This window comes from Globicephala melas, chromosome 2 (genome assembly GCF_963455315.2).
Source record: "Globicephala melas chromosome 2, mGloMel1.2, whole genome shotgun sequence".
Classification (NCBI taxonomy): domain Eukaryota; kingdom Metazoa; phylum Chordata; class Mammalia; order Artiodactyla; family Delphinidae; genus Globicephala; species Globicephala melas.
This window is the reverse complement of record NC_083315.2, coordinates 80,456,313-80,477,095: the sequence shown is the minus strand read 5'-3', so window position 1 is coordinate 80,477,095 and position 20,783 is coordinate 80,456,313. Positions and strand designations below refer to the sequence as shown.

Genomic DNA, 20,783 nt, shown 5'->3' with positions numbered 1-20,783 from the left:
TGTCCTGGGGTTCCTTTTAAAAAGAAGTTATCACTCATTTTGTTAGTCTGCAAAACTGCCAAGTGAGCCTGCAGTAAGTGAGATCTCTATTATCTGTCACAGGTAGCAGTGTTGGTTGTCTTTACCTGCAAGCCAACTCTCAGTGTAGTGACATAATCTGTGAGTACGAAGAGGAGCCACACAGGAAGTGTGGTAAAGTCTCGGCCTATGACAAAAGAAGGGTAGAAAAAGAACCATTATGATAGAGATAGTGCCAGGGCAAGTGAGAGCAGACAGATGCTGGGTCACCATACCTCACTGGGAAAAAGAACACAGACAAAAAAGGCCTTAAGAAGTAGATGGACAAAATGTCAGCACTTGTTTCCCTTGCACAAACTTGCTAGGAAAAGCACAAGATGCATCCAGCTGCTTCACTCATTTTCTGGAAATTTTCTTTAAAATGCCCAGAAACGTGGAAAACCAGGTACTAGAAATAATTCTAGAAAGATTGCAGTGTCGTATCCACATAAAAAGACACCTGCATACACATACATCATTAATTTTTGGAGTACTAGAGAGGTCAAAGCAGCAATAACATTTTTTTAAATTAAATAAAGGCATTTTGATGTTTTAAATACTTGGTATTTTCTGAGTTTTATATAAAATTATCAATATTGACTTTTGTCAAATATATATAAAAAGTCTATTGGGATTGACATATACACACTACTATATACAAAATAACTAATAAGGACTTACTGTATAGCACAGGGAACTCTGCCATACTCTGTAATGGCCTGTATAGGAAAAGAATCTAAAAAGAGTGGATATATGTGTATGTATAACTGAATCACTTTGCTGTACACCTCAAACTAACATTGTAAATCAACCGTACGCCAATAAAATTTTTTTTTAAAGTCTAGATACATGTATTGAAATACATATTCCAATAATTAGATGACACTTTAAGAAGAGAAGACACGTTAATGATACTCTCACCCCATTTTCTCAATCACACAGAGCCAGAAAGGTCAGTTCCATCAGATACCATTAGAGCTAGGACTATAATCCAAACCTTATGGGTCCTAATTCCATGTTGATACCACACACCTAAAGATTAAAAACAAACCTTTATAAATTTGTGTCACTGAAAACTTTTTTTTCGTGGAGTGTAAATAGACTTTTCTCTTTAAGCTGGTGTTTCAAAAGGACTTTATAAGAGGCTTCTTGCTGAGCACCCCACAGCCTGCAGGTATACACTCTTATACGCCTTGTATAGTCTATCCATTAGCTGAGTGCCAAAGTAAAGACCTTCCCATCTCCCAAATTCCAGACTGCTCACTTGGTTCTAGACTCCCAGGTCTCCTGGGTCTGGCCTACTTGAACTGTATGTATTTTCTAACCTGCGTTCACAGCTTTGTGTGAGCATTCCCAGTATTTGTGCCTTGTTAACTGATCTGCTGTTGCCCACTGTCCCTGTACAAAGATCTAAAACCACTCCTCTTTCTGAGGGGGATGGACGGGAAGACTTTTGATGCGCTCAATCATGTTCCTTTACTCAGTGTTTTCCCAGTTGCCAAATGCCTTCCATGTGACTGTGAATGAGAAAGTGATAAATTGGTACAAGGCTCAAGATATCTCTCCCCTCTTATCAGCTGTAAAGCTAGAATAGAAACTGTCTGATCGGTACCAGAAATTCACTCAATCATATAAATGTCTCATCTAAAAATAAAAGCCAAATACACATTTCTTTGTTTCTTGCATATATTTACAATATAAATACTAATTTGTTTTCAAAGTACATATTCTTTTAACAATTTGCAAAAGTTTTCTAGAATGGGACAGCAATTTAACGTAAAGCCTTTGTAGTAGTGATTAAGGAAAAAATAGAACTGTTTTGGGGATAAGGGATTCTAGAAGGAATATGAATGGGCATGATGATCTGAACTTGCTAAGGGAGTGTGAAGCAGCTTACTCCGTGTTGCACTGCTGATACAGCATGTTAAAGGACTATTGTGTGAGACAGCAACCGGGATGGGGTGTTGTAAAAACTAAACCTGGGAGATATAAAAAGTACACATGCTTGCATAGTGCGTTAATCTTGAAAGAAGCTCAACATTTCATTCTCATTTTCAATAACTTAAATGAATAGTACTTAAAACACATCACACAAAATTAAAAGACTTGTGCATATATTTCAGATTTCAACATTAATGTCAAAAATACATAGTATGATTTTACATAGGATTTGTGCTACATTAGAACACTAAAGACAAACATCACTTGAGTAGTAAGGAAAACATTAAATATTAAATAACTGAGAAACGAAACGTGTAAACGCTAATCTAACTGTGGCAGGGGTGGGGGGATGGGGGGTGGTTTGCTCTTGCAACAAGTCCAGTGAAGTGGTTTCGACAGTACAAAAAGGGTTAGGACATGAGTGTTTCCAGTCTCCTTGGAATATGTGGATCTCATCCCAGGAATCCTTTCATAAAAACTGGTCCAGGATAACAGGAGAGGACCCACTCTCCTGCTTGTTAATTTGGTACACTCCCTTCTACGCTATTTTTTACTTTCAAACTTGGGTACTGAGCAAATACTTTAAATTGTCACTCTTTATCAACATCTTGGTGAAAACTGAGGGTTTGTTGGCGATTCAGTGTAAGATTTGAGTTCATATGCAGCACCGCTATCAACTTCCATCGACTTTCTAGAGAACAGGAGCCGTACATCTCTATGGAGGTAGATCTTTCCAGATTTAGAACTCTGGAACCTAAACAAAGAAACAACAAAATGATGCTTCATTTCAGGGAATTAGTGTTTAAAACAAACAAACCTGAGTAATTAAATTTTGAAAGCAGGAAGGATTAGTCTTGCTACAACATTAACAGTGCCTCTTTAACAAGATATTTAAAGTCTTATATTGCCAAAGCACTTGCTGCTATTTCAGTGCCTCTCCCTCACTATCCCTAAACATTCCATACTCCCTTTCCCCTCTTACAATGACAGAGGTGCTTCTTTTTGTAAATCTGGGTTTCACATGCAATCTGACTCTACATCCCTGACACCACAGCACATGCACCTTTCCTTACCTGTAGTATGCACTTTCAGTTCACGTCAGCCAATTACACTACATTTGGGCATCTTCTAGCTACAAAGAATGACCCATTTCACACAACTTGCCCTCCTACAATTTTGAGTACATTAAAATGGATTCCACACTTGGAAAGTCACCACAGAAAACTATCAAGTTTTGAGACAATCACAGGATGAGAAAGGACTGCTACCACCAGTAGTGGCTAGCTAAATAAAACCTAATCATCATTAGAAACCAAGAGGAAAGTTAGCAGTGAAATGAAAATGGTTACCAAAGCTGTATATGGAACTGTTTCTATCCTCTGCTAACAGCTTACAGCATAATACAGGGGGTTGGAGGCTTTAATCACATAAACTTAACTGGCAGATAGTCAAACATACCCTTTAGTGTTAATTTCTCTAGTTTTCCCTTTGCATAGCAGAAATATCTGGGTTTGTGGATTTTATTCCCAAATTAGCTGAAAAATCTGGTGGTCAGTTGTATATATTAAAGCAGACCTCAGACTGGCTCACTCTTTGATTCTTTCTGCAGTTTTTCACCTTCTCAATCTGAAGAAGAACATGGTGAGCTTTGGGAATTATGCCATGCCTTCTAAAGCAGTTTCTTCACAGCATTTAAGGTATCTAATCATTATGTGGAGATGACAAAAGCTGGGATAGTTGACTTTTTGGCGAATGTTGGTTATATATGGCTAAGGCTGTTGTAACAGATTGAAGTTACCTCCTCCTGATGAATAGGGCTCCTTGGAGTAAGCAGTTAAGCTAAGATGAATTACTGTCACTGATGTGATTGAGGACTTCTTATGAACAACATCAGAAAATTATTATTAGGAATAGAGTTACAGGCAAAGGGCTACTGAGTTCTCTTCTAAGCAATACACTTGCTCATTGATCTTAAGAACTACACTAGGATTTCAGGGCTAAAAACCTTACCCTATGATGCTGGAAGCATGGACCTCAAGAGCAAACAAATGGTTTCTCACAACCTAGAGCTATTAGCTGGGTAGTAAAAGTCTGAGGAAAATATATTTCTAATGGAATCACCAGAATATAAGCTGTATAAGAACAGAAATTTTGTCCCTGCTGTTTCCAAGAGTCTAGAAGCATGCCGGACACATCAATGTTTGTTGAATAAATGAATGAATAAATGAAAGTTAAGAATTTCCCTGTCCAACTCAGCAGCCACAAGCCACATGTGGCTACTGAGCACCTGAAATGTGGCTAGTTCAAACTGAGTACAGCAAAGGAATGTAAATATCTCATTAATAATTTTTATATAGATTACATATTCCAATTATAACACTTGAATATGTTAGGTTAAATATAATATATTAAACCTCTGCTTCTTATTACTTTTTTTAATGTGGCTACTAGAAAATATAGAACTATATATATGGCTCATATTACAATTCTATTGGACAGCATGGGTTTAGACAACTGTGTTTCATTTCCCCCAGATATATTAGCATTGTTTTGCTATAACATAGTTTCCATTACACAGCTATAAATGAAAACTCCCCTAATTCAACAAGTAGTAATGACTGAAGGAAGATATGCCATGTGTTTTCTGCATCCTGGCCTATCATAAAGAGTGTCGAAGTTAAGCAAATTCCAAGGGGTACTCGTCTAGTTAGAATGACAGTTTTTAAAAATAAACTAAAAATTTTAGAGTTTTCTTCTAAAGTAACGTATTTTCATATTCATTTGAAACATTACCTCAGATGTATGAGGTAGCGTAATAACCGTTCTTCTGTATGTCGGATGTTCTCTTTATTAACACTTCTCTTCATTTCTTGTTTAACAGGTACAGAAAAAGTTCTTTGTCGTAGGAATGTCTGATGATTGGCTGGCATATCTCGTAAGTCATATATCACAACAAACATCTTCACCACAGTCTTATTAGGATTAAATAAGGTCTGAAGAAACAATATAGAAATTATTCTTTAAAAACAGTGATTTGTTCATTTGATTCAAAATGATTGTGCCAATAATAAAATAGGCTTTTCAATAATAAATTAATCCCAGTGGATATAATTCAGTTTGGGGGAATAAAGTTAATAAAATTTCAGAAGTTTATGAAATGATATTCAATATTTTTTAATGGTTCAATTAGATTTTTTATTTACAGAAATAAAAGAAATAAAAACTCCTGTAACAAATCAAAATCTTTAGTCACAAATGTCATATTAATAATAGATAATACATAACATTTACTCTTGTTCATATTTTAAGAAATGGTTCCATTAGACTAAGCAAAATACACCTTCACTGAATTAAAGCATTCCAGTTCAACTACTTCAAACACTAGCTTTATTAAAATAAGTCAACTGAAAAATGCTCAAAATAGAATTTTAGTTTTCCTCACATTTTAATAGTGAATAAATAGAATTTTTTTAAATAAAAAAATAAAATCTTGGTAAAACTAGACTTTGATATGATGTTTCAGGTACATATGGTTATTATAAAATTTAAAATATATTCTCAAAAAAGAGAATTTTTCTTGTTTGGAAATTTTTCCAGGTTTAGAAAATAAAGTTCATTATTATTAGTTACAAAGTAGGCTAAGTAATACTTCATGTTCTCACAGTTGGATTCATTTCAAACACTGCAGTGACACTAGACTTTTTTTTTAATCATCATCAATATCATAATAGACTGAAATTAAATTCAGTTGCTACTTGGCCATTAATAACTGAAGGAATATTATTTTTTAAAGTACTAATTTTTAAACAAAATTCCAAGCTGCTGATTTGACTTTAACCAAATTACCAACACATCAATAGGTAACTTGGTGCCCATGCTTTCAGAAGCTCATCCGTGGCACTGGACATCACTCACTGAATCAAAATGAGAAATATATCAATATTATGATCCAATTTTTGAAATCTAGTGAGTCTTAAGATTAAGGCTAATAATACATTTAACAACCACAACAACTAGCAAGCCAGGAGTTCAAGCCATGTTTATACATAATTAAATTTATACAAGGAATGAAAGACATATCCAAATTTCAGATTTAAAATAGCCAGTAGAGTTGGTAGTCTTCAAACAAGGGGTAAATGTGCTGCCTCTGGGTTTCTGCCTCATTATTATGACACCTGATAGCTAGCTTTCCAGTGACCCACACTTTCACAAGCACTACAGAGCCAGAGGCAAGAGATCAGAAGATGATCACTCTTTTAGTTCAAGAAATACATTCAACATAAAAATCTTACTTTAAAATGCAGTGATTTTTCCTTGGTAAAATTTATACGTATGTACATACTGCAATACATACATGCATATATATTGCCTAGTACTATGTTTCATTCCTGTGTGATACGAAATAAACAAATGTACAGACTCTTCGCTATACTGGAACAACGAAGATGAGTAAAAGTGGTCCTTCGAAGCACTGATCACACTGAAGCCAAAGGTCATCAAAAGGCTTGCTGGATTAGACCAGATCCTTAGTGTGAGGAACTCAACTAGACTCTTTTTTTTTTTTTTAATTTCAGCTTTATTGAGGTACAGTTGACAAATCTCAGCTAGACTCCTTCCAAGAGTTGCAAGAGCCAACACTGTAATAGACTTGCGCGCTTACAGGATTATCCTGGGTCTGACTTGGAGATGAACTCAATCACAAACTGGCCTCGATATAAAATTACTCTTCTGAGAACCCTAGATCAAGGATGATGAAGGATTACTGCTCTGGGCTAGAAGAGTTCTCCTAAGCCAAAACTAGATCTACACCTAGACCAAAAGGAAAGAGGCATTCTTTGCCCTGACATCTGTCGGACTGCATTTCTGCTTTGTGTAACCGTCTCATTAAATCAATTTTAGAAATTATTACAGTAGGGATAATATAATTTTGCTTCCCATGTTTCCCTGACAAAGCAATACTAATATTTGGGGTCTCCTTTTACATAGGTCAATCTCAGTCCGGCTTATTATATTAAGTAGAAGGTACTGGTAATCTAAATTCTAATTATACTGAAAATAGCTCTATTTAAATTATGTTGACTGTCATACACTATTTTTCTAAAGCATTCACCTTGATTAGCTTATTAATGCTTTCCTTTTATGGAGGTCCCCAAATGGTCATTCCTGAGGCAGAGCAGGGAAACTCCAAACAAAGCTGCAGCCCCACTGTTACTTACCAAAGTTGTTGCAGCAGCAGTAGCAGGAGAAAGGGCTAAGTTCTATATGTATGTGAGAGAATGATTATTGCAATTGTAGGCTATAAAACACATACCACTTGTATTGTTCCTGAAGGAGGTACTCGATAACCCCTTTTACCAAGGGACTCTAAAGTAATCACACCCTTGAAATAAAAGAAGACAAACTGAGTACAAACTGATGCATATATATACATAAAAGACTAAAATAAGAATAATAAATCATGTAATTACTAACATTTCAGAATTGTATTTGTATGGAAAAACATTCACATTGAATTAATAGAGATACATTCTATGAATATGAAATAGTGAGGATCCCACCTCACTAGGAAACAATTTACTGTTCTTCCAAGAGATGCTTCAATAAACAATACATAACATCAATGACCATACTGCTTGAAATTAATATTAAGATATAAGATATAGAAGTGAGAAGTTCTTTAACTAAAAAGGAAATAAAGGGAGATGACAGGATTATTCTCTTGTACCATGTGGGAGCAGGGAAATGAAGCAAAACAATTTATTGGTCTTTGGACATACAGAAACTCAGGAATGAGGACTGATCCTAAGTCTTTCCCAAAAATGAAGTCAATTCTTCAGTCAGAAAGTTGAGTTGTTATATACACATATGGACTTCTGACTAGAGACAGACCAGCATCATCAGCATCACCTGTGAACTTGTTAGAAATGCATAATTTCTGGCTTCTCCCCAGACCTACCAAATCAAATCTGCATTTTAACAAGATTCCCCAGATGATATCATATGTACATTAAAGTTTGAGAGGCACTGCCATATTATACAAAATAGTTTTCTGAGAAAGATGCTGTAATCACTGCAGAAGTTGAAACAATGACGAACAGTATAAATTAAAACACGGGAAGCTAAGACTGAATGTGTGAAAGTTTCTAGATAACCAGGATGACCAAATTACTACAGGTGGTGACTGTGATACTTAATTCTTAGGTGGCTTTAAGAAACAAATGCTGATTCATTTAACTGGGTGAATAGTTTTCTTTTGAGTAGTTAAGTAGAATAATTGCATGCTCTACAACTCATATCCCATCATTTTACACTGTACCTGCCAAAATGTGTCAACCTTATGTAAAAGTAAATATAAAACAGGACTGTCCCATCAGGCAACATTTGTTGGGTTTGAAAGACAGACCAGGGGAGGCGGTGGGGGGTAGAAAGCAGTGGACAAAGGTAAAAGGGAAGGCCAGACTCTAATATGTGAATACCTAATCTCCAAGTGAACAGCAATTGACAATCAGAATATTAAATTAATACGTTAATAATGGGAAATGTTCATGGAAATGGGCACTGAAAAGACATATGTGGTTCTTAACAAATATGATTACATGGTCATTTAAAGCATGAAAACAGCATATCAACAAACTGCATCCCTAACCAACACAGTAATGAAGTTTTAATAATTTTTCTCTTACAATCTTCTCTACATGAAAAAATGCTATGGTATATAATGCTCCTCTTCTTCCTAGTTCCAGAAAGAAAAAGCAGAATATATCTAAATAATAGCTACCTTTCTAATCACATTGCTCCAGGCAATATATTACTGTTTTTCCTTGCCATCCTCCGCTAAATATATATAAGAAAACTGGTGAGGGAAAATCTACTACCAAGCCTACACTTACTTCCTTTAACACAATACAACTCTAATAGATTTTAGAACATAATAACAGTAACTAAATCAATTTATAAAGAAAGAATATGGATAAAACCCCTCAAAGTTTAAGGCAACACTTTACAACAATAATTTCTAAGCAATATAAGACTAGTATTGGCAATGGCAAGTTAGGAATTTTGAAGGGATTGGGAAAGTATTTGGAATTTTATTTGTATTATTATTAAATTTATTATTATTTTTAAAATTTCATTATTTTAATTGGTTGGCATATTAATATTTCCACCTAGAAAGTTACTGTATTTAACATAAAGAAGAAAAATACATTTTCTTCTGGCATTTTAGGATGGAATAGGTAGATTAAGATGAACTAAATTTGGTCAAAATCTTACACAAAAAATTCTCAAGTGACTGGGGAATAGAGAATATGCAAAGCTAAGTAAAACTGAAGGAGGTATATCTTAATTTCGTTAATTATAAATAGAAGAAAAAATATAAAATATATAGTGCTGTTAATATGATCATAAAGCAAGTCATACCATGAATTTGCCACGGGCAAAACTGCTTTAGATCTTTCTGCCTGGTTCCACCGTGCAATAGTTTCTAAACAGTGAAATGTTGCCGTATTACGTAACACTTGGAGAACATTTTTACTACTGACATAGGATTGGAGAGAGACATTTGTATGGCTTTGAGCTAGTCTAAAAGGAATTATTTAATGAAAAGCCCTGTACTATCTCTACTCCACAAAGACAGAATTCTCTGTGCTAAAATTTCACCCTTGCAAGTCATTTGTATAATTTGTCATGAGAGGTCCCAAGGTTATTATTAGAGTAACAAATAGGGGTTTGGTGTCTCAGCTCCACTGGTCTGTGATATGTACTATCTTATCAAAACATGATCAGACCTTTGAAAACAGACTAAACTACCAAAATACAAATAACACTCCCTACCGAATAAGATTAATTTGATTAATTTACAGTAGGAAAGATCTGTGGTCTAAGATTTGGACTGGGTCATTTGTAAAGGGAACCCATTCCTAATAAGTAAAAACAATTACATATTGGAAAATTTATTAAAGAATATTATCAGAGAAAAGTAAGAAAAAGATTCTTAAAGGATAGACTAACTTAACCTAATTTAGACTCTTTTCAATATTTATTCAAAATCTGTGATCATTTGTGTGTGCTTTCTGGAGACAGAGTGATAAAATCCTTTATCTCTCTCTTTTTAAAATTTAATTTAATTAATTTATTTTTTATACAGCAGGTTCTTATTAGTTATCTATTTTGCATATATTAGTGTATATATGTCAATCCCAATCTCCTAGTTCATCCCACCCCCGACCCCCACTTTCCCCCTAAATCCTTTATCTCTTAATCCTTATTTTTTTAGATGTCAACCAAGGTCAAGAATTAATGTTATTTTGCTTTTTTAAAGCATAGTTCAAATTACCTCTTGCTCATGAATTTCACTCAAAGATAGTTTTTTGAGCTGACTTTCAGCCAATTCACTCTTTTACTTGTTTCTAACTCATCCCAATGGTCATCAGGGACTCTGTACACTAATGACCTCAGATCTTATCTTTCCATTCTTTATTACCATGTGCCAATAGAATACCTGAAACTAATGAGACTTCTTGATGTCCCAGTAAAGCAGAATGGCCATCTTTATAGCTATATTCTTTTTTTTTTTTTTGCGGTACACGGGCCTCTCACTGTTGTGGCCTCTCCCGTTGCGGAGCGCAGGCTCTGGACGCGCAGGCTCAGCGGCCATGGCTCACGGGCCCAGCCGCTCCGTGGCATGTGGGATCTTCCCGGACCGGGGTGCGAACCCATGTCCCCTGCATCGGCAGGCGGACTCTCAACCACTGCGCCACCAGGGAAGCCCTATAGCTATATTCTAATATTGTAAGCATTCCAGTAAGATACACATTTTTTCTGGTATTGAGCTTATCTCAATGATATTTTCCATTTTATTATCTAAAATTAACAGTTATTTTTTCAAAATTATACTGGAAAGTGGATACATCTTACTATGGTAAATGAGTAACAAGTGGTATATGTGATAACTGGGTAGGCTTGTGAAGAACTGGGCCTCTGTTTTTTATAACAACCACTGTTATGCATCTTTACAATTATGACCCACAAGTGTTATTATTATTGAAAAAAGAAAACTTTGAATAAATGACACCACTGTGCTTTTTAGATCAAAGTATGAAACACCAATCAGACTCTTGATTAAAATTTCACCCTTAGAATGGAATAAGGCTTAACAACCTTCCGTGAACAAACTACATCAATAATGAGTAGACTGCATTTAGGTCCCTAAAAAACTGTAACTTCCCTTCCTCTGTTGTTTCTCAATTATGCAGAATTTGCTTTTCATAGTTTTTATTAATAACAAAAGACATTGCTGCTAATGTCCTTGAGGAACCTAGAAGGTGGGGGAGAGGGATATTAGAAAGGAAGCAATTGGGTCAGGAGATAAGTTAGGAAATTCAAGTAGCAAGACCAGAGCTGTATATTTCTATGCCTACTGCAATTTGTATTTCTCAAAGTAAGACCTAACATAAAAACCCAGATCTGACTCCATATTTTATACCATCAATGTAAACTTCTTACAGACTTGCACTGCTAGCCACTAACTTGTCTTTTGGAAAAGGGCTGATAGTAATCACACACCAGGACTTGGTATCATTTTTGCAGTTGAGGGCTTATTTCATCCTCAAATCCACTGGAATAAAAGATGGGAAAGATAAAATTATAGGATCCTAAGGCTCAAGACAGTGCTCTTATTCCTCTTAGCTATTTTACTCTCCACTAAAACATTGGCATGGAGTCAGAAATAGCTAGTATTCTAAAGAACCCTAGGATTGGAAAAAGAATGGTCCAAAGATAAACCAAACAGGAGAAAGGGGGTGAAAGCGCATCACAAAAGCCGTACGTCACCAAATCTTTACCTAAACTCTACTGAGATGAGGATCATGGTGAAGGCAACACTGTTAGGACTAGAGTGCCCAGTAAGCACTTGAGAATCTGCGTGAACTCAGCAAGATATGGAATCACAGTGTCACTAATCAAAATTTTATCATTTTTTCATATTACATAGAAACAAGTAAATTTTCAGCACAATCCTCAAATGTAATAGAGGATATCTGTTATTAGAGCTTGCTCAGAAAGAAGTTGTGAGGTGTTATTTTGGCATATTCATCTCTATGCAGCCTTCAATCCCCTCTTAGGAAATGCTTTATATTTTCAAGCATTGCACCAAAGTAGTACTAAATCTCTTTAAACTTAAAGGTATTTGTCATTAAGATGGTTGATTTTAGCAGAAGAAGACAATTAAAAATACTTGCCATATAAGGAGAGGGAGCATTATCATCAGAAACACTGTAGAATGACACTTCAACTGGAAGAGTCAAATGAGTGGGGCAGAAAACACCACTTGCCCCTACCTCGGCAGTAAAGCCATCAACAATGCCGAGAGGATCTAAACGATAGTTCAAGACAGACTCCTGGAAGGCAAAATAAAAGAATTTTTAAGAAATAAAATTTAAAAGTTAACACATTCATTCCTTCTTTCTATTTAAAGAAATATGTTAGTATGCTTTCTGGCACTACAAAAGTGGTCGCTGCCATTGCCATGCCCTCATTTCAAATGTTCATCTGACCTGAAATCAACCCCCTCCCAAATCAATCTTCTACCACCTTACAAAGTTTGGCCTCCTTACTATTCCAACCCACACTGAACTATCTTTGAACTTCACCATTATTTTTTTTCACCATTATTTTGATATAATGGTTTAATGAGTTATTCTTATCTCTGTAAAGAAAATATACTCTACCAGAGCAGGTAAAATATCAGAAATTTTCTTATTCCTCAGAGTATATTTCTACTGTTAGCCACAGAGAAGCACTTGAAAACTTGTTAATAGGTCATATACAGAAGTTCCATCAAAACAGAAAGCCAAGTACTCATAACTTTAACTGAAAAACAACTGCCTCTTAAAAATTGTTGTTGGATGTGACATATGTTTTATTGTTTAGTTTAATTTAAAAAACAGTAAACACACATTGGGAAAAATTTAAAAGTACATAAATACAAACAACAGAGAAGCTCCTTATCCATCTCTCCCAAGCTCATTTGCTGAGGAAACCACTTTTAACAATTTAGTGTTTATCTTTCCAGGTATGAGAAACATGTTAAACCTTTCACAAGCTCTCTTTCCTATACATATATCAACATATATATGCATACATCAAGAAATGTGAGTAACATTTCTTTGATTCAGTAATTCTTTGAAAAGAAACACTCCAAGCCCTCATGAGTCTAAATTTGAAAGTGGCATCAGCAATTCTCAAGTCCCGTGTCAAAAAGACCAGACCAAGAGACCTATGTTACAACGAGCCTTCTGTATCTCCCTCCTGCCCTGCAATCAATCCAATCCATACCCTGCTGATGGGACCTCTCAGTCTCACAGCCTCAGCTCTCTCAACACCAGTAACCTAGCTCAAACCCTCATAACCTCTCCTCTGAACAAATGCAATACTCTCTAATTAGTTATTCCATCTTTAGTGTATCATCTGTATTACTGCCAGAGTTTTTCTTTAAAAAAAAAAAAAGTCTTACGTTACCCACCAGGTTAAAAACTTTGTGTTTCTTGATGTCCACAGGATGAAGTCAAATATTCACAGCATGGTATGTAAGGCCCACCCTACATCTCTTACCACAGCTCTCCTCACTTGCACGCAGTCTTATACTCCAGTTCTGGATGATGCTTTTCAATATCACCATGCTCTTTTACTACTTTTACACATATGCCTTTGCACATGTAGCTCCCTTTGTCTAGAATCCCTTGACACTTCTCACACAATTTACTTGGCAAATTCCTACTCAACTTTTGTAACTAAGCTCAAATGACAGCTCCTTAGTAAAACTTTCCCAGTCCCTTAGCAGAGAGAACAAATATATGGAGACTGAGAAAATTTCTATTACAGTGCTAATTACTTCGGTTTATAGATTATTTATATGTCCAACTTCTCCAGCAGACTGTAAACTTCTCTAAGGCAGGCAGTTTATTATTTAGCTTTATATTCCTAGCATATAACATGACACATAGTAGGTACTCAATAAATGTTTCTTAAATAAGAAAAATGTTCTAAGGATGTATGAAAATTTCAGAAAAAGAGCACAAAAATGCTAATGGATAAGGCCAATGATCCAATGTAGTCTATGACTTTATTCAGATTTTTGTGACTTTAAACGAATATATTGTACTAGCATGCATGTTAGGCCCTACTGAGTGCAAAACTACAAGAAAAGGAAATAAAAGGCATACATATTACAAAGTAAGAAATAAAACTGTCCCTATTTGTAGATGATGTGGGAATCTACATACAAAAATCCACCCCCTCCAAATCAATAAAATTAATAAGCAAGTTGAGCAAGGTCATAGGTGATTATATATGTTTATACACACATACATACATACATATATATATATATATATATATACACACACACACACACACATACATATAAAAACACTTATATATATATGTATATTTTTAGCCCCAACTCTCAGCATGCAGGATCTTAGTTCCCCAACCAGGGATCCAACCCATGCCCCCTACAGTGGAAGCATGGAGTCCTAACCACTGGGCTGCCACGGAATTCCCTAAAATCACTGTTGGGAATGTAAATTGGTACAACCGCTATGGAGAACAGTATGGAGGTTCCTTAAAAAACAAAAAATAGAAGTACCATATGCCCCAGCAATCCTACTCCTAGGCATACACCCAGAGAAAACCATAATTCAAAAAGATAAGTGCACCCCAATGTTCATTGCAGCACCATTTACAATAGCCAGGACATGGAAGCAACCTAAATGTCCACTGACAGGGGAATGGATAAAAAAGATGTGGTACATATGTACAATGGACTATTACTCAGCCATTAAAAATAATGAAATAATGCCATTTGCAGTGACATGGATGGACCTAGAGATTGTCACACTGAGTGAAGTAAGTCAGACAGAGAAAGATAAATATCATGTGATATCGCTTATGTGTGGATTCTAAAAAAAAGGTACAAATGAACTTATCTACAAAACAGAAGTAGAGTTACAGATGTAGAAAACAAACTTATGGTTACTGGGGGGTAAAGGGGGGGAGGGATAAATTGGGAGACTGGGATTGACATATACACACTACTATATATAAAAGAGATAAAACAGATAACTAATTAGGACCTACTGTGTAACAGAGGGAATTCTACTAAATACTCTGTAATGGCCTATATGGGAAAAGTATCTAAAAAAGAGTGCATATATGTATATATATAACTGATTCATTTTGCTGTACACCTGAAACTAACACAACATTGTAAATCAACTATACTCCAATAAAAAATTTTTTTAAATGTCATTTACAGGTTCATGTTTAAGATTGTTTTCTAATTGAAGAAAACTAAACCCTTGATATACTTGATCCCAAGTAGAAGAGTCATTAAATAAAGCAGCACATGTATCAGAGACCTTTAACCATTTGATTTTTAAAAAATAATCTTATTTTATAATAAATTTAGATTTACAGAGGAGTTGCAAATATAGTACAAAGAACTATTTGATTTTGAAAATCAGCCTCCTTGATCATGAATCAGCTGCTATCAGCCCACCATCATCCTTCCTGGGTCCCAGAGCCAGTTTTACCAGGTAAGAAGGTGTGGTCAAGTCTACTTTCCAGCTCGAGTAACGGATACCTCCATCCAACTTGATTTCACCTAAGTCCTGCATCTCCTCCACCAGCTACCCAATTCTAAAATGTCACTGCCAACAATTCTCCCAACTTTACTTCTCATGAAAAGGAAAGGAAAAAGGGAAATCAAAAAAGGAAAAAGGGATAAGGAAAAAAGAAAAAGGGAAAGGAAAGGAAAGGAGGTGATTTCAAGGCTTTAGAAAAATATAATCCATTTATTTCCTTTTTAAGAACAAATGACATAAATGACACCATGGGTCTAGGTTAGGAAACTTCAACTCTTAAAATAGTTTCAAAAAACATTACCTCAAAATTTCCTAAGAGACTAAGACTTGTTATAGGTGGAGCACTAGAACTCAGAAATGGTTTTTCATGAATATCTGGATCATCTTCAATGTTTAAACATGGTCGAGGACTATTTAAAAAAAGAACAAATCAGCAAATGGACATATTAACAACAGTATTTTCTAATTCACTTTTGTACAAATTAAATTAGGAGGATCTGATCAATTTTACTTAAACTACCATAATAAAAAATTAATGTAACCAAATTTTAAGATATGAAATATCTCATTTTAAATTCCTGATTAGATTTTATAATCTTTGTTATAATATTTGATAAAGAATATAAATAACATCCTAGGTTTCAAGGTGGAATTTATAACATATCACATAGCAGCATCTACTGGAAATATATAATATTGTAATGCAGTCTTCTATATCAATCTTCATTTTAAGTTAAAAATTAGAATACAAAGGCAAACTTATGTGACTAAGGAATATGATGAGAGTATTATTTGTCAACATGGAACAAATTGCCAAGGCTTTTTTGCAAAGGAGTATAAGACAAAGGAGGAGGTGAATGACCAGAAACAGACAAACCCACTTAAATGTTAAAACCAATGTGTTTGTTTATCATAATGACTACTGTATAGTTAGTTACTCATCATCTTAATTTCTCCCTCACTCATCCTTAATAACTTTATGTGTGAAATCATCTTGAAAATGATAAACTGAAAAATGGGATTCCTGTTCAAAGTTTGATTTTCAGAGTCAACATTATTTACTGTGAAAGGCTAGAATTTTGTGCAAGATTATTTCATATACACTAATGAATTTTAAGATAAATACCTTCTAGATGATAAGCTTTTCAGATGCAGTAATGAAGAATCCAGATTAAAGCAACCTGATTGTGCCTTTCTTTGAGGAACCTAAGGTTAAAATAATCACTTGTTAGGTTTCAAAAGAATTTCAGAAGACTATAAGTTTTTTCTTGAATTGACAGAACAATTTTCAAATGAAAGCTAAGCATATCTTAAAAAATAATAAAACTTCTCTCCTAACAGCTTATTAAAATCATGCTCTTTATTACATATTGTCCCTATGTCCTCATTTTATTAACTAGTTTGGAAAAAAAGATGATTAATAAAAGCACTTTTACTAGGTTTTTATTTTTTTCTTTTTTTGGCCAACCGCACTTCGGAATCTTAGTTCCCCAACCAGGGATTGAACCCTGGCCACAGCAGTGAAAGCGCTGAGTCTAAATCACTGGACCGCCATGGAATTCCCTCGGTTTTGATTTTTTAAGAACCAGAACCAGTTTTTTCTAAAACCAAATCTTACATGTAATCCCAACATATAACATAATAAGACTTTTACTTTTTTACTTTATATACTTCTGTATTGAGGGGGTAGGAATAAATGATTAATAGCTTTACAATAAAAGGGGGAAAAAAAGAATTAAATGGCGATGGGAGTCTGGGGTCCTGACAATTCTACTGTTCTTTTAACCATCCCTACCCGACTGCACATTTCCAAGAACCCTGGCTGGGGCTTCACAGAGAATAGGTTTGAAAAATACTACTGTGGATTTTTAACCACTATTGTATAACAAATTACATTTAAGACAAACCACCAACTAGCTAAAAATAATCTAAAAATGAAAGACCCAAGTGTAAATTAAAGGTAAAATCACATACAACATACAAGTTAGACGGATTTGTCTCTAGAATTAATGTTAAATATGTATAAGTATCTGAGTGATTGGTCTAATTTGTGACTAAGAAACAGATGATACTGAAAGTCTAAAAAACCTCAATATTTTTGAGAGTTGTACAAGCGCACCATTCTATATTTTGGAGTTAGAACTTAATGTGAAATCTTCAATCCAAATTCTCATGTCTTCAATTCAGGAAAGTTTTCTACTTTCATTTCTTCCAATACTGCATTTTCCTCATGTCATCTAGCCTTCCTTTTGGAATTTCTACTAGGCTTATACTGAACATCTCATTTTATCCTCCAGGGCTCTTTCATATTTTACCATTTCTCTTCCTTTCTGCACTTTATTCTAGGTGCTTTCTTAATACGTGTCTCTCCATTGACTAAATCTCTATTCAGCTGATTCCAGTCCACCATTTAATCCATGTGTATATGTATGCGCACGTGTGTGTACACTTCAATTATATTTTTCATATTTTTAATTTCTATTTTTCCAATCCCACATGTTCTCTTATCTCAGTTCCCTGTCTTTATCTTCATTTATCTCTTGGAACATACATTCACTCATTCATTCATTTATTTATGTTAAAATCTTTATTGGCGTAATTGCTTTACAATGCTGTGTTAGTTTTTGCTGTATAACAAATTGAATCAGCTATACATAAACATATAACCCCGTATCTCCTCCCTCTTGTATCTCCCTCCCTCCCACCCTCCCTATCCCACCCCTCTAGATGGACACAAAGCACCAAGATGATCTCCCTGTCTTGAAACATTTTAAAAAGAATTATTTCTGATTCTCTTTCAAGTTGCTCTGATAACAGCATTCCTAAATATGAATTTTCCCACTTCTTCTTGCTGATTCTTTTAAGGTGCTTTGTAATTTTAATTCCCCTGAGATCATCCTCAGTAAGAGTTATCTTCCATGAAAATAAATCCTTGGTGCCATGGGTAATAGATGTGGGATAGTTTCATGTTTTCTCATAGCACAAATTCAGAACCCCCTAACCATGGGTGACTTAGGCTTAGGTCCAAATTCTTTTGGGGGCTTCTTTTCCCATCTACTCTATCCCTCCTATTGCACCCCTTAAGTAAATAGGTGATTTCTTTTCTCTTCTCCCATTTCTAGAATGGCAGTCCTCACCTGTTTCTGGCTTTATGGAGTTTGGTTTTAGGTCCCAGCTACGACCGGAGTAGACCTGACTCCTGATCCAGCAGGAGCATTAAACCCTAGCACTATATTAGATTTAGATATCCTAGAAGGTCATAATTTGCCCCAAGTTAGTTTCGGAGATTTATCTTTCTTGCTCTTACACTATATTATGTATTTAAAAGTTGTGTGATATTTTGTCCAGGATTTTTGTGTTTGGGAAGGAGGAAGGATCTTCTTGTATTAACTCAGTCCACCACATTGAACAGAAGTCTGTAGTGCTTTTTACACCAGCATGATGCTGTAAGTTTTTTCCTCATCACTTGGGCATTTTGAAAGCACCTCATACGTAGGTCAAACATTTGGGGTTATTTTAAATTGTTTAGAATTCAACTTCCCTAAAATAAACACCTAAGGTCCAAGTTACAAATTTAAAACTAAATCTCTTATTCAAGAATTAATTTTTGAAAATATGCTAGATATTGCATGCTTTGAGTTTACTTAAAAAAACTCACATAAAAACAAAAATTATGTCAATAGCAAAAATAAACATGTTTTTAGTTTACTAGGATATTGACTGCTTACCTCTGGTTTAACTGAAATGGCAGCTTTAGCGACTATCAAATGCTTACCAGGAATGATACTAATCATCTTCCCAACACTAAGGTAGACATTATCACCCGTTTTTCAGATGAGGAAACTGAGGCTCAGAGAGACAATATTCCTCACCTAATGTCACACAGCTAGGGTGAAGTCAGCGTGATGCCAAAGCGAGGTTCTTAACCATCACACTCAGATCTATAAATTTATTAGTAAATGTAGAGTGGGGAAACGTCTCAAAATAAGACGATTAACTGTACAGGTCGCAAGTCAAAGACAGCCACAAATTTGATTCCCAGATGATTCAGCTGGTGGTGTCAACCAGCCACAGTACTATGATACAAATCTATTTAGAGAAAATCCACTTTACACTAAGTATTTTCTTTACATTAGTGAGAATTAATATGCTGGACAAAAGAATTTCAGAGAAATTTTATAATCCTAATACAATAAATTCATTTTTATTCATTTTTTCTGCCTTTTTCCATATTAACATTTAGCTATTAAATGTATCAAAAATTAAAACGTTTTCCCACTAGAAATTTATTTTGAAGGTATTTAAATTTTTTCAATTAAAATTTGGATAAAGTGATTTGCAAACATTTTACATGTTTTGCAAGTCTAAACATAAAGTAAGAGAAAAACACTTACAGGACTGGAAAGAAGAGGCAATCCAGTTCGAGGATGAAAGGCTCTGGTTGAGGTTCCATCCAAGGAATGAAAATTATGTTTCTGCCAGACACTTGAGTGTTTAAGTGGTATAGTTCTCTGCTAGGAAAAGATTTAGATTTTAATGGCAATATTTAAAATTTTTTGTTTCTAGATTTATTCTTAACATCTACTGAGATATTACATCCTTGGTGGTAAAGCTAACAACCTATATAACTATCTATACACACATATATATACACTTTAATCAAAAAACAGTGTTTAAGAGTTTTTTCTAAGATGATGAATAAACTCAAATATTCTAAAAAAAGTATGTCCAAACACAATTGCCTTATCAACATATTTATCAAAACTCAGTCTGGGCTTCCCTGGTGGTGCAGTGGTTAAGAATCCGCCTGCCAATGCAGAGGACAAGGGGTTCAATCCCTGGCCCAGGAAGATCCCACATGCTGTGGAGCAACTAAGCCCGTGCACAACTACTGAGCCTGTGCTATAGAGCCCACGAGCCACAACTACTGAAGCCCGTGCGCCTAGAGCCCATGCTCTGCAACAAGAGAAGCCACTGCAATAAGAAGTCCTTGCACCTCAACCAAGAGTAGCTCCCGCTCACCACAGCTAGGGAAAGCTCACGCACAGCAATGAAGACCCAATACAGCCAAAAATAAAAACAAATAAATAAATAAGTTTATTTAAAAAAAAAACAACTCAGTCTATCATCTAGTAAGCTAAT

At 35.0% G+C, this 20,783-nt stretch overlaps 1 protein-coding gene across 12 annotated transcripts in view; it reads right to left on the bottom strand.

Annotated features, from left to right (window-relative positions):
- Positions 1 to 1,706: 1,706 nt before the first annotated feature.
- Positions 1,707 to 20,783, bottom strand: part of ATOSA (atos homolog A) — an 87,252-nt gene continuing 68,175 nt past the window's right edge. For 6 of the 12 annotated variants that reach the window (XM_030878728.2, XM_060294238.2, XM_030878726.2 and 3 more), the window contains 7 exons: positions 20,036 to 20,155; positions 16,768 to 16,847; positions 15,943 to 16,051; positions 12,237 to 12,395; positions 7,310 to 7,378; positions 4,792 to 4,991; positions 1,708 to 2,752 (listed from right to left, as the gene is read on the bottom strand). In XM_030878728.2, coding sequence (XP_030734588.2) covers positions 2,599 to 2,752; positions 4,792 to 4,991; positions 7,310 to 7,378; positions 12,237 to 12,395; positions 15,943 to 16,051; positions 16,768 to 16,847; positions 20,036 to 20,155 — 891 coding nt within the window. In that variant the 3' untranslated portion in view covers positions 1,708 to 2,598. Of the gene's footprint in view, positions 2,753 to 4,791; positions 4,992 to 7,214; positions 7,379 to 12,236; positions 12,396 to 15,942; positions 16,052 to 16,767; positions 16,848 to 20,035; positions 20,156 to 20,783 lie in introns of those variants that run through there. The other 6 variants (XM_030878722.2, XM_060294239.1, XM_030878730.2 and 3 more) reach the window with 6 other exon arrangements.